Below are 12796 nucleotides of genomic sequence, written 5' to 3' on the forward strand. Positions count from 1 at the left end.
TGCTGAAAGGAAATAGAAGGTATGTCTTTACATTTGCAAATTGTCCATACTCTAAAATAAATCAGAATCATATAATTGGAGGAAGCTTTCAGTTGAATGAAGTAACAGAGAAAATAGAATCAAGGAAAAGGTGTGGTAAACATGGCAGGTCTTGTAGTGAAATGAGGAAGCACAAAATCTTATTAACAAAAAAGTCAGTTTTAAAGGAACTACAAACTCTGTCATTATAGTAGAATACATGACAGACTTGCACACAGGATGAATGAAAAGAAAAAACAACTAAAAATCTGAGATGGAATCCAAAACATTTACATCAGATGCTGAATTTTTCAATGAGAAAATAATCACACACAGAATCACAGAATCACACAGAATTACCCGGGTTGGAAGGGACCTCAAGGATCATGTAGTTCCAACCCCCCTGCCTAGCAGGGCCACCAAACATACACCTTTACTAGATCAGGTTGCCAGGGCCCTGTCCAACCTGGCCTTGAACACCTCCAAGGACGGGGCATCCACAACCTCACTGGGCAGCCTGTTCCAGGACCTAACCACTCTTCTAGTAAAGAAACTTCCCCTAACATCCAACCTAAATCTTCCCCCTTCAACTTAAAACCATTTCCCCGTGTCCTGCTATTATCAGCCCTTTCGAAGAGTTTACTCCCTTCCTGGGAGTAAGTTCCCTTCAGGTACTGAAAGGCTGCAATGAGGTCACCCCGACCTAATCAGCAGAAGAACAAATCAAATAACCTAAATGCTAGTTCTTAATTTGCACTGTTAACAAAATCTATACTCTGAGTGAAGACTTCTTATAACCAAAACATCACTGCTTGAGGAAAAGTAAGTAGATAGAAAAATAATGTGAAATTTGTGAGATGGATTCCAAACCTCTGAGAATAACTTTCTGGTAATGCAACATCTCTTCTGGCATACAATTTGTTATTCAGAATTTAACTGAGACAAGGTGAAGGAAAAATAATTTGTTGAAATGAAGAGGGAATGATGGAAATGAAAAAAAGGAAGTAACTGATTTACCAAGTTATACTTGACAGTACTGGAAGGAAATATGAGAGAGAACTCTGACACACATACACACACACAAACAAACCAAAAAACAGTCTTTTTAAAATCATAAATGGAAAAACAATTGTGAAACAGTGTTTGGGTTCCAGGAAGCCTCATACCAATGTGTGCGTACATCTTCCATTCACCTAATAGCACTAGAACTGAAGGTGCTTTAAGAGCTTGGCTAAGTATTCATGTTTTGAAGACAAAGACAGGAACATTTTGGATGTGGAAGAATAAGCAGAGATTTTTTTTTTTTTTTTTTATTTTTTAAATAATTAGTTGATGAAGTCAAAGATTCTATGAGAAATCTTCCAAAGTTTAATTAGGATCAGCAATAACTGTTTTATTAGACATCCTGTTTAATTAATCTATGCAGTCTGGTTACTGGTATGGAGTAGCACTGAAACCAGTGGAACTCTTCATTGTTGGCACAATCTGAATGTAGGCAATCCTCCAGGTAAGAACTGGAATATTTACTGAGATTTCTACTAAGAAAGGAATGTTGCAGATTTAACAGTCCGACAGTACTATTATGTTCTATTAGTACAGATGACATGTTCCAAAACCAAAAATACAAAAGCATTTTGCAGACTTATGAATAATTAATGGCATAGCAGGACATATGTGCATTATCTTTGTTCCAGCTTCTGATCTTGGTTGCTGATATTGCAGTCAACTTCTGCAGACTTTATGTTTATCAGTTAGATATTTTAATCCAGTTTTTGACAGAGAGTCTCTGTTCACTTACTTCTGACTCAAACATGAATGCCCTATAAGAAATGGTTGGGAAACAATGGTGCTACTTAGCAAACTATATAGAGAAAAGTGCTGCAGTTTATTAAGTTTTGAATTTGACAAACAGAAGAAAACAATAAAAATACTGATTGTAGTTTATGGGGAAAATAAACAACCAAACAACAAGTGAAAGTATCTACTGTTCAGAGGACACTTGATGCTTAAATTTTTGTTCATTGTCAAAGTAAGATACAATTTACAACCACAAAACTGAAAATTCTGTAAGAATTTAATGTTCGAATTATTTTTAATTTGATCAATTGTTGGATATTGCTCACATTGCTTACTTCTGTTCAGCTAAGCTGCAAGATGTGGCTCTATATTAGTTTAACATTTCTAGTTATTTACTTATGCTATTTTGGCAACAACAAAAAACAGTAACTCTAGCAGATAACCTTTAAGACAATTAAGGAAAACAAAACAAGGATAATTGACAGAATCACTAAACAGCTATCAAACTGGAAGTAAGTGGTTTAGATGCCAAGGATATAACTCTGCCTTCATGAACACGGAGCAAAATTACTTTAATATACTCAAATGACTGCAGTAGCATGAGTATTAATCTTCAAAAAACAAAATTATACAGGTCATGAAAAGCAAACGTAGCAAAGTTATTGGTTTGTTCTAGGAAGTTACAGCACTTATATGTAAATCTATTAAGACTGAGGATTCTGATTCTGATTAAATACTTTTCATCATGCTATCACATTATCTATGAGAAAAAGTATTGATTTGTTTTTCATTACTTGCATGCCTAAATTTTATGCAACTACTCTTGCTTACAAGGTGAACTGAAACAACTGCTTACCTGTAGCAGCTAGAAGGCCATGTAATTAAGTTTAGTAACTTAAAAACAAAATTTACATCTGTCTAGGCTTGCCTAAACTGAGATGACTACTTGTCATTATCCTTCTCTCCCTCTATTTTCACAGTTCAAAAGTTGTTTGCCACGATAAAACTCACTGATCCTCCAAGAAACTTACATATTGGTAATGACTTTCATGTTCAGTGTGCATGGAAAACAAGCACCTATCACACGCATCTGATATAAAAATATTTTGCGCCTGTGGAATTCTTCTACATTATAAAGGTCCACAGACTGAAAGAGAAACGATTCCAAAAAATAAAGCTCTTCTAAAAGAGACAGGAATGTATGTGCTGTGAAAGGAAATGGAAGTATGTCTTTACATTTGAAAATTGTACATACTCTAAAATAAATCAGAATCATATAATTGGAGGAAGCTTTCAGTTGAATGAAGTAACAGAGAAAATAGGAATCAAGGAAAAGGTGTGGTAAACATGGCAGGACTTGTAGTGAAATGAGGAAGAAGATAGAAAAATAATGTGAAAATTTGTGAGATGGAATCCAAACCTCTGAGGAGTAACTTTCTGGTAATGCAACATCTCTTCTGGCATACTGAATAATCAATTTGTTATTCAGAATTTAACTGAGACAAGGTGAAGGGAAGAAAATAATTTTGTTGAAATGAAGAGGGAATGATGGAAATGAAAAAAAGGAAGTAACTGATTTACCAAGTTATACTTGACAGTACTGGAAGGAAATATGAGAGAGAACTCTGACACACATACACACACACAAACAAACCAAAAAACAGTCTTTTTAAAATCATAAAATGGAAAAACAATTGTGAAACAGTGTTTGGGTTCCAGGAAGCCTCATACCAATGTGTGCGTACATTCTTCCATTCACCTAATAGCACTAGAACTGAAGGTGCTTTAAGAGCTTGGCTAAGTATTCATGTTTTAGAAGACAAAGACAGGAACATTTTTGGATGTAAAAGAATAAGCAGAGATTTTTTTTTTTTTTTTTTTAAATAATTAGTTGATGAAGTCAAAGATTCTATGAAAATCTTCCAAAGTTTAATTAGGATCAGCAATAACTGTTTTCATTAGACATCCTGTTTAATTAATCTATGCAGTCTGGTTACTGGTATGGAGTAGCACTGAAACCAGTGGAACTCTTCATTGTTGGCACAATCTGAATGTAGGCAATCCTCCAAGGTAAGAACTGGAATATTTACTGAGATTTCTACTAAGACGTAGAAGGTGTTGCAGATTTAACAGTCCGACAGTACTATTATGTTCTATTAGTACAGATGACATGTTCCAAAACCAAAATACCAAAAGCATTTTGCAGACTTATGAATAATTAATGGAATAGCAGGACATATGTGCATTTATCTTTGTTCCAGCTTCTGATCTTGGTTGCTGAATATTGCAGGTCAACTTCTGCAGACTTTATGTTTTATCAGTTAGATATTTTAATCCAGTTTTTGACAGAGAGTCTCTGTTCACTTACTTCTGACTCAAATACTGAATGCCCTATAAGAATGGTTGGGAAACAATGGTGCTATTTAGCAAACTATATAGAGAAAAGTGCTGCAGTTTTATTAAGTTTTGAATTTGACAAACAGAAGAAAACAATAAAAATACTGATTGTACTATTGGGAAAAAATAAACAAACCAAACAACAAGTGAAAGTATCTACTGTTCAGAGGACACTGATGCTTAATTTTTGTTCATTGTCAAAGTAAGATACAATTTACAACCACAAAACTGAAAATTCTGTAAGAATTTAATGTTCGAATAGTTTTTTAAATTTGATCAATTGTTGGATATTGCTCACCATTGCTTACTTCTGTTCAGCTAAGCTGCAAGATGTGGCTTATTTAGTTTAACATTTCTAGTTATTTACTTATGCTATTTGGCAACAACAAAAAACAGTAACTCTAGGCAGATAACCTTTAAGACAATTAAGGAAAACAAAACAAGGATAATTGACAGAATCACTAAAGGCAGCTATCAAACTGGAAGTAAGTGGTTTAGATTGCCAAGGATATATACTCTGCCTTCATGAACACGGAGCAAAATTACTTTAATATACCTCAAATGACTGCAGTAGCATGAGTATTAATCTTCAAAAAACAAAATTATACAGGTCATGAAAAGCAACAGTAGCAAAGTTATTGGTTTGTTCTAGGAAGTTACAGCACTTATATGTAAATCTTATAAGACTGAGGATTCTGATTCTGATTAAATACTTTTCATCATGCTATCACATTATCTATGAGAAAAAGTATGATTTGTTTTTCATTACTTGCATGCCTAAATTTTATGCAACTACTTGCTTACAAGGTGAACTGAAACAACTGCTTACCTGTAGCAGCTAGAAGGCCATGTAATTAAGTTTAGTAACTTAAAAACAAAATTTACATCTGTCTAGGGCTTGCCTAAACTGAGATGACTACTTGTCATTATCCTTCTCTCCCTCTATTTTCACAGTTCAAAAGTTGTTTGCCACGATAAAACTCACTGATCCTCCAAGAAACTTACATATTGGTAATGACTTTCATGTTCAGTGTGCATGGAAATACAAGCACCTATCACACACATCTGCTTAATTTTTGTGCTGAACTTTGTTCACAGCACAAGGCCTTTGATAATTTGTTTGTGAGGAATTTGTTCTTGATAAAATCAGTAATTTTAATATTTGCTAGTTCACACTTGTGTCATACACTTACAATTACCACAGTTCTGTACAGAATTCATTGCCTTTCTACCTTTCATCACATTTAAAAGGCATTCAAAATCCCAGCAAGCCTAATTATGCACAGATAACATCTGTTTCAACTTGAAATTGAAGCTTGATTCTCTTCAAAGTAGCATCTTCAGTTTAGATTCCATTCAAAAAACTGTTTTTCATGGGCACAAAAGGAAAGTTTAGGGGTTTTATTTTTAATTTACAAAAGAAAACCCTAAATATTTATGATAAATCAAAATGGTTCACTAACTCTGCACTAGTTATTATTATAAATACTTTGTTTATTTAGCATTAAAAACAAGGGCAACAAAGTTCAGCTTTATCTGTACTGAATTTGCAATTTTTCTGGGTCTCCTTCTGACAAACACACCTTGTTAACTAGTTTCATAACAGGACAGCAAGAGAACAATATGGAAATAAGAGCTTTGGAAGTGACAAGGAGAAAGAAAAATGGGAGGCTAATTGCTACTTGTTCAAACAAGTAACTGTAAAACGCAGTACAGGGACACGTCTAAATTGTATACAACCTTAAGTATTCAAATTGTGGTGAAATCACTTTCTGGAAGTATCTGCTTCTCTCTGTCATTTGCAGAGGGAATTCAGACTCTAAATTGTAAGAATAATTCTTCAGATGTCAACATAGATGGTATAATTGCAGCCTTGCTAAACATGCTATTTACTGACTAATGAAAATATTTTTCATTACAAGTGAAATATTACACTATTTTATAGAGTACATATTATATTTATCAAATTTACTTGACAGCAAATATGCTGCAAGTTGATTTGACTCATTTACTTTTCAGAACTAAATATGCAGTTTACAAATACATTGACACCAATTCTGTTTCAGACTGTATAGATTGACAGTGGACTGTACAGAAGATCAGCTTCTATAGGAGATGTATTATCTCTGCTGGAGAGATAGGTGTCAGGCAGAGAATATGAATTATTAAAACAACAACAACAACAAAAAAGAACCAAAGTTTGTGTCATAAATACCTCCACCGTTACCTTTCCTGTAGAACAGCCTGAGCTTAATGAGATCATTTCAGATTCTTTAGATACTTATGGCAAAAAGGTCACTCATACTCATAAACAAGAGGACTACTATTCTATACTCCAGCATAATTTCTAGTACCATCATTTAATAAAGAAGTTACAGCAAAACAGTGCTATAAAACACAGCATACTTTAGAATGGAATCAAGGTATGCACTAAAGATAATAAAGACTTCAGAAGTTCACAACATAAATGTTTTTGTCAGTCCTGTCAACGGATGCACAAATTTTAAAACATATGAAAACAAGTAATATTAAAGTACTCCTGCACAATCATCTGTATCTTCAATGGTGTTCTTTCAACATGTATTCACAGCTATATCCACGTGACTGATTTCAGGATTTGCAATGAGCTTTCTAAATTATATACGATTCATTTGATCATTCGTAAGAACTTAAATCCATGCACCTTTAAGGAAAGGAAAGTGAAAATAGGCTTAAAAGACAACTGACCTTTTTCCACTTCATTCAGATTAGCAGCTTGCAGTGACAAAGACAGAAGAGACAAGAGACTTTTTACATTGTAATACAACAGCATAGCACATTAAGCTAACGCACAGCTATAGCAGCAGAGATGTTGATATAGCAAAAATGAAGCAAGCTTCAGTCTCACCTACAGCAGAGCAAAACAAACAGAAGAGGTAAGAAGTGCATGCCACCGGTGGCATAAGAAAGATTTTACTTTTGGATCTGTTAGATTTGTGATCTAATGACTGATGGTAATGAGAAAGATAAATGATTATTTGTAGTCTATAGAATGCACACAAAATGACCTGATGTTAACTTAGACTGTGTTTAAAATAAAGGAGATGTTAATGTTAAGAGAATAGCAGAGTTAAAGAGTGCAGGACATAGCAAAGCATTTTAATGTTTTATTTCTCAAGGTTTCATCAGACAATCTGAATGTCTGACGATTCCATTTGCTTCCTGTTATTTCACAGTTACAGCCTGTGATCTTAAGAAAGCTCATAGTATTGTGCAAATACCTTTCTTTGCCTTTCCATTTTTATTTGTGGAGGTAATTGCAAAACTTAACTGAGGCCGAGAAAAATCAATTCCTGGTTCTTAAGCAATATAAGCTAACAGGCTTAAGTGAAAAATGTGATGGAGTTTTACACTGTAACATTCTTTACAATATTTTTTTGTATTTTTTGTATGTATGTTCAGAGTTAATTTTATTAAAATTTTAGAGAATGATTTACAATTCATACCAATGATTTTCAACTGACTTCTTCGTTTCACTGTGCTACTGAAACATAAAACATATTTGCAAATGAAAGAATGAAGAATTATTCTGGGCTGATGCACTTCCACTTTCAGTACATCCTCACCATGACATCTTGCACATAAACAATACAAAGCGTTGTCAGCAAAATTAAAAGATAATATGACAAGGCTGTGGTGGCATTTTCCTGGTATGTATACTGCTCAGCTTCCAGCAGCTTATGGTTCAGGGTCTTTTTGAGCTAGAGATACATGCTTTCATATTTTAAAAACTTTTTTTTTAATTTTTAATTTTTTATTTTTTTAAACTACTGAATATATAGCCAGTTTTTCTGAAAATTAACCTACTTTTGCCTAATTAGTACAGCTGTTTATCTACTGAAAAATGCCTTCCATGAAAAAAAAAACAACAAAAAACAAACCAAACATCACATCATAATATACCTATCTGATTTTAAAACATACACCAACATCCAAATCCCTGCAAATCTCCTAATGAAAAATCACTATATCAATACTGGGTATGGATTCTATTGCTTTCAAATCGAGTGTTGGGCAAGAGGAGAAAACAATCCTATGAATAATTTGATATCTCTTACACACTGGAGGCAACTAGAAGATTATTTTATATTCTGAACACTACCATTTCTAGATCCTAATGAGTCTATACTAACTCTTTACATTGAAAGTTATTTAAATAAGTATGTTAATACTTTGTATGAAAAAACAGTGGTGACAAGTGTAAAAGATAAACTTGACATTTTATATTTTCTCCTTATATTTTATCTGAATTAAAACTGGCTTAAGATCTCACAGAATGCATCCTAACTTCAGATGCTCTGTAAGACAGATAATGTTCTATAGAATTCTTTACAGTCTCCTGTGGAAAGAAAAACTTGAAAGTTTGCTTCAGCTTATGTCCCACTTGTCAATAAAACAGCAGAGGCTCTGGTCTTGCATGTTTGGAGTGTTTTTTTTTCATGCGGTTTGGAAACAATGTACTTATATGACCTACTGATTTCAGTAACAATTTTGACCAGAAATCTATGAAAACAAATTTGCTTTTCTAAAAGAATTCCACTTGCCATGGAAGCTCATAGCATTTTCTTGTTAGAACTGTGAACAGCATTCTACAACAGCAGGTCCTCAAAGCAAAGTAACTGTCATTTCCTTAGATATGAGTGAAATAGAAAATACACTTTCTTCTATTTAAGCTTAAAAAATAAAACAAAACAACACAACAACAACAAAAAAAAACCTGCATTACAAACATCAAGTTAAAAATGCTGCAAACATTTATGCTCTCACTTTTGCTCTGTTTATATATATATGTATATGTATATAGAAATAGTACAACTGAAGTTTTAATTGTAAATGTAAAACATACATTTCAATTAAAATACAACAGAAATGCAACAAGCACACTTAATCAAAATTTTAGGCTAGCACATATAAACAAGCCTTTGTATCCACTCCATGGATATTTAATACAAAACAGTCCTTCCCATGGGTTATTATGAATACAACAAGCTGTTTGCCCTAGCAGTCCAAATGCACCTAGAGTAATGTCAGAAATGAAGAAACAAAAAACACGAGCAAAAAAATTGCTGAGGAGGATGAATTTTCAAATGAATTGTCTACTATTTAATAAGTACATGAAAACTCTTATCATGAAACCATTAAATAGGAAAACTAGACCGATGTGACTGGTTTCCTTTCTTCCATCCTACACAAAAGAGTATTTGTTCATTTTCAAAGGAGATAGCAGCTGATAATGGGATCTTGAAGCTTGACTCAGATACAGCTGAAATATTAGATATAGGAGAAATAACAAACATCTGCCACTACTTATTGACACTGTTACCTACTACTTCTTTCTAAGGCTTGAACTGTCAGTTGCTTTCCAGAACTCTGAGGGAGCAGTACCTGACAAAAGAGTTTTCTGTTTAAGCAGTAGGTTACATCTCATCTTCCAGATGTGGACCACCCCGTTATTATTTACCTTATTCTGGCTACATATGCTTTTAACTCATATCCCCTTAGGTACTGTGGCTTATTCTTCATGGACTAATTTGTTCCAAACATTTACCCAGAGTAAGTACTGGATGAATACATATATTAGATTACAAAATCATATTTCTTATACCTGTGTTCTATCATGATTTCTCACTGATAGTTTTCAAGATTTAAATACTGGCTTCAAATCTGAACACTCTAAATCATTTCAGCAATCCAGTAGGTTGTAGAAATAATGATGGAAATGCCTTGGATTAAAAAGGTGTTAGATGTGTTTTCAATAAGTGAAACTACTTCATTACTTTACTTCTCCTTCCCGTTTTCCAGAGCTCAAATTTAGTGATCCCTGAGGGTGGTGAAAAGCATAACTGATAGATGCAATAGGACTGATTATATTAAGTACAGGGGGCTACTACATACGTTTAGTTAATTCCTAGGTTAGAGAGGATCTTGCTTCTTTGTTATGTGTTTCAAATTATGGTTTTGTGAATTTAAGCTCTTCTTTCTCCTAGTGGTCTGATAGCTGACAGAAAGCAGATCTGTCTAATTAGAAAACCTATTTAACAGATGAACATAAACAATAAATCCTTCTTCTCGTTCTCATGTGTTCCTGTTCTAACTACTGTCCATTCTCACAGAGATGATGAGAACAAGCCAAGCACCCTACGTCTCAAAAAGAAGAGCCTGGCTGCCAACTCTAATGCTGCTATTTTCTTGTGATGCTATTTTCTTTATCACAATCTGTATTAATATTTTTAAAGGAGGGCAGGACAACATCCAGGATACCAAATCTATCCCCTTTCAGCACAAATAGACACTTTTTTGCCCTGGTAACAACTTGGAGAACAGAAGATAAAACTAATATATTTTTTTTCAGATTTTTGCATCTATGGGCGTTCTTCATTGGCCTGGTTGGGCTAGGTAAACATATGTGAGGAACACATTTTGAAATGTCTTTTAAATTTCAAAGTGCAATAATTGCAAAGCTAAAAGGGAAGTTAATGAGCAGGTATAAGTCTATATTTTACTACAAACCATGCAGAAGAGAATTATTAAGGGAAACTTGGCTTTAAGTCAATTGTAAAGTGACTCATGAACAGAGCTCTTTCCTACTAGGAATTTCTCTTTCTTATACTCCTACCTGTATATTCAGGTGGACAAAGGCAAGTATAATTATTAATTCCATCCACACAAGTAGAATTATTTTCACAGTCATTGTCTTCACAGTCATCAACATTTATTTCACAGTTTTCACCTTCAAATCCATCTGCACAAGTGCACCTGTAAAACCAAAAATAAAACCAAGCACACAAATATTTCAGCTGAGGAGGTCAGAGAAGTTCTGTAATTAATAGGGATACTAATTTTAATCATTACCTCTAAGAGAATATGGATGATATAAAATAAATGTACTACATATTCCCAAAATATTTTATAACTTTAAGTTACAGACAAAAAGGTTTTTAAATTTGTGCCTTTTATTTTAAGGAGTTTTTGAAATAACTGGCCACTTCTGAAATGCATGCTACCTTTCTATTATTACATTATTACATGGGATTATATTTCTTAATGGAAATTATCCTGCTTTTTTGTTGTTTGTCTTGTTCATAAAAGCAAACAGATAGAAAAAAACTGCTAAATCAGAGATTAATATGTAGTACTACTACTCAACTATCATTTAGATAAATGCATCATTATCTATCTGTATTTAAAGTTCTACATACAATACATGTATTTATATTTGAAAACAAAGCCTACACAAACTATTCAAAGGGGTGATTTTTATTTTGCTTTTACATATGTTTACACAAAATAAATACACTGAAAAAGGTAGCAAATATCTCGCAAATATGACAATGCATTCATTTTTATATAATTTGCAGCATGTATAACTACTGTAACTTTGATAACAAGATTGATTTGATTTTCAAAATACGTTGTGTTTAAACAAATAAATGGAAAAGGTCGAATTGTGAGACAGGACTATGTCACTTTGAATTCTGGAGACATAATATCTATATACTTAATTTTAAATAGAAAAGCATTTAATCTTTGAGCAGAATATAGATTAAAAATAAAAATAATGTCTTAATGAATTGCAGGATAATGAATTGTTTCTTTGGGAAGTGTCATTTCTAACAAGCTCGAGGTGTAGATTATTAAATGACTAATAATTTCACAGAAGAATGCTAAAGAACTTTATTTCATAATTCATGAAGTACATCTGGAGTAATTGTACTGTGTGATTAAATAACTCAAGATTAAAAATGCTCACAGCATGTTTATCTGCTGGCATAGTGAGCTTCAAATGAATCATTAATTTTCTCTTTCACAGGGATTTAAATTCTATCATTTACATGCTGTCTGTTAAAGTAATACACTCGACAACAGATGAATTGTGAGATTTTTTCAGCAGGGATTGAGCCAGCTATTAATTAGCATAATGGAGTCAATATTATGTTGTCTTGACCTGAAAGGCCTCTATTAATCACAACCATTTATTATTGTTTTTAACAGTTTTGGGGCCTTAGAAGCTTTCCATGGACAGTGACATGTCTGAAAACTTTAGAAGCACTGAAAACCTGCCTTTGTGGAACATTTATCAACAAAAAGAACCCCAAGATTAACACTGGTATAAATATAAAAGTCAGTAGTTTTTCTTTCTGTTATTAGAGTTAAAAACAACATACCAGAAACCATCTTTTTCTCCTTCTTTCAAATGACAAGTTCCACCATGGTTGCAAGGGTTACTAATGCAGGCATGAATGGGAATATCACAGTCTTGACCCTATGTAGGGAACAGGTCTCATTTAAGAAAATACAGACAGTAATGTAAGGGAATCATTTAAAACAAGTTGTTGTTAAAAGGGACAGGTTGTTATTTCAGGTTTTTTTTTCCTTTTCAGCCATTACCCACCTTGAAACCATATGGGCAAGTGCATCTGTAGAAGTCAACTGGATCATTATTGCAGGTTCCATCATTTTTACATGGATTTGATAAGCAAGGGTTACACTTAGCAAGAATATTGACATCCACGGGCCCTTAAAAATACAAATGTGAAATTCAGAA

The 12796-nt window shown here is 33.3% G+C and overlaps 1 protein-coding gene across 17 annotated transcripts in view; it reads right to left on the reverse strand.

Annotated features, from left to right (window-relative positions):
- Positions 1 to 12796, reverse strand: part of SLIT2 (slit guidance ligand 2) — a 242711-nt gene that overhangs the window by 21645 nt on the left and 208270 nt on the right. For 12 of the 17 annotated variants that reach the window (XM_032444126.1, XM_015862747.2, XM_015862750.2 and 9 more), the window contains 4 exons: positions 12644 to 12768; positions 12417 to 12514; positions 10868 to 11007; positions 6940 to 6966 (listed from right to left, as the gene is read on the reverse strand). In XM_032444126.1, coding sequence (XP_032300017.1) covers positions 6940 to 6966; positions 10868 to 11007; positions 12417 to 12514; positions 12644 to 12768 — 390 coding nt within the window. The remainder of the gene's footprint in view (positions 1 to 6939; positions 6967 to 10867; positions 11008 to 12416; positions 12515 to 12643; positions 12769 to 12796) is intronic. The other 5 variants (XM_015862752.2, XM_015862756.2, XM_015862754.2 and 2 more) reach the window with 1 other exon arrangement.

This window comes from Coturnix japonica, chromosome 4 (genome assembly GCF_001577835.2).
Source record: "Coturnix japonica isolate 7356 chromosome 4, Coturnix japonica 2.1, whole genome shotgun sequence".
In the NCBI taxonomy this organism is placed as follows: Eukaryota; Metazoa; Chordata; class Aves; order Galliformes; family Phasianidae; genus Coturnix; species Coturnix japonica.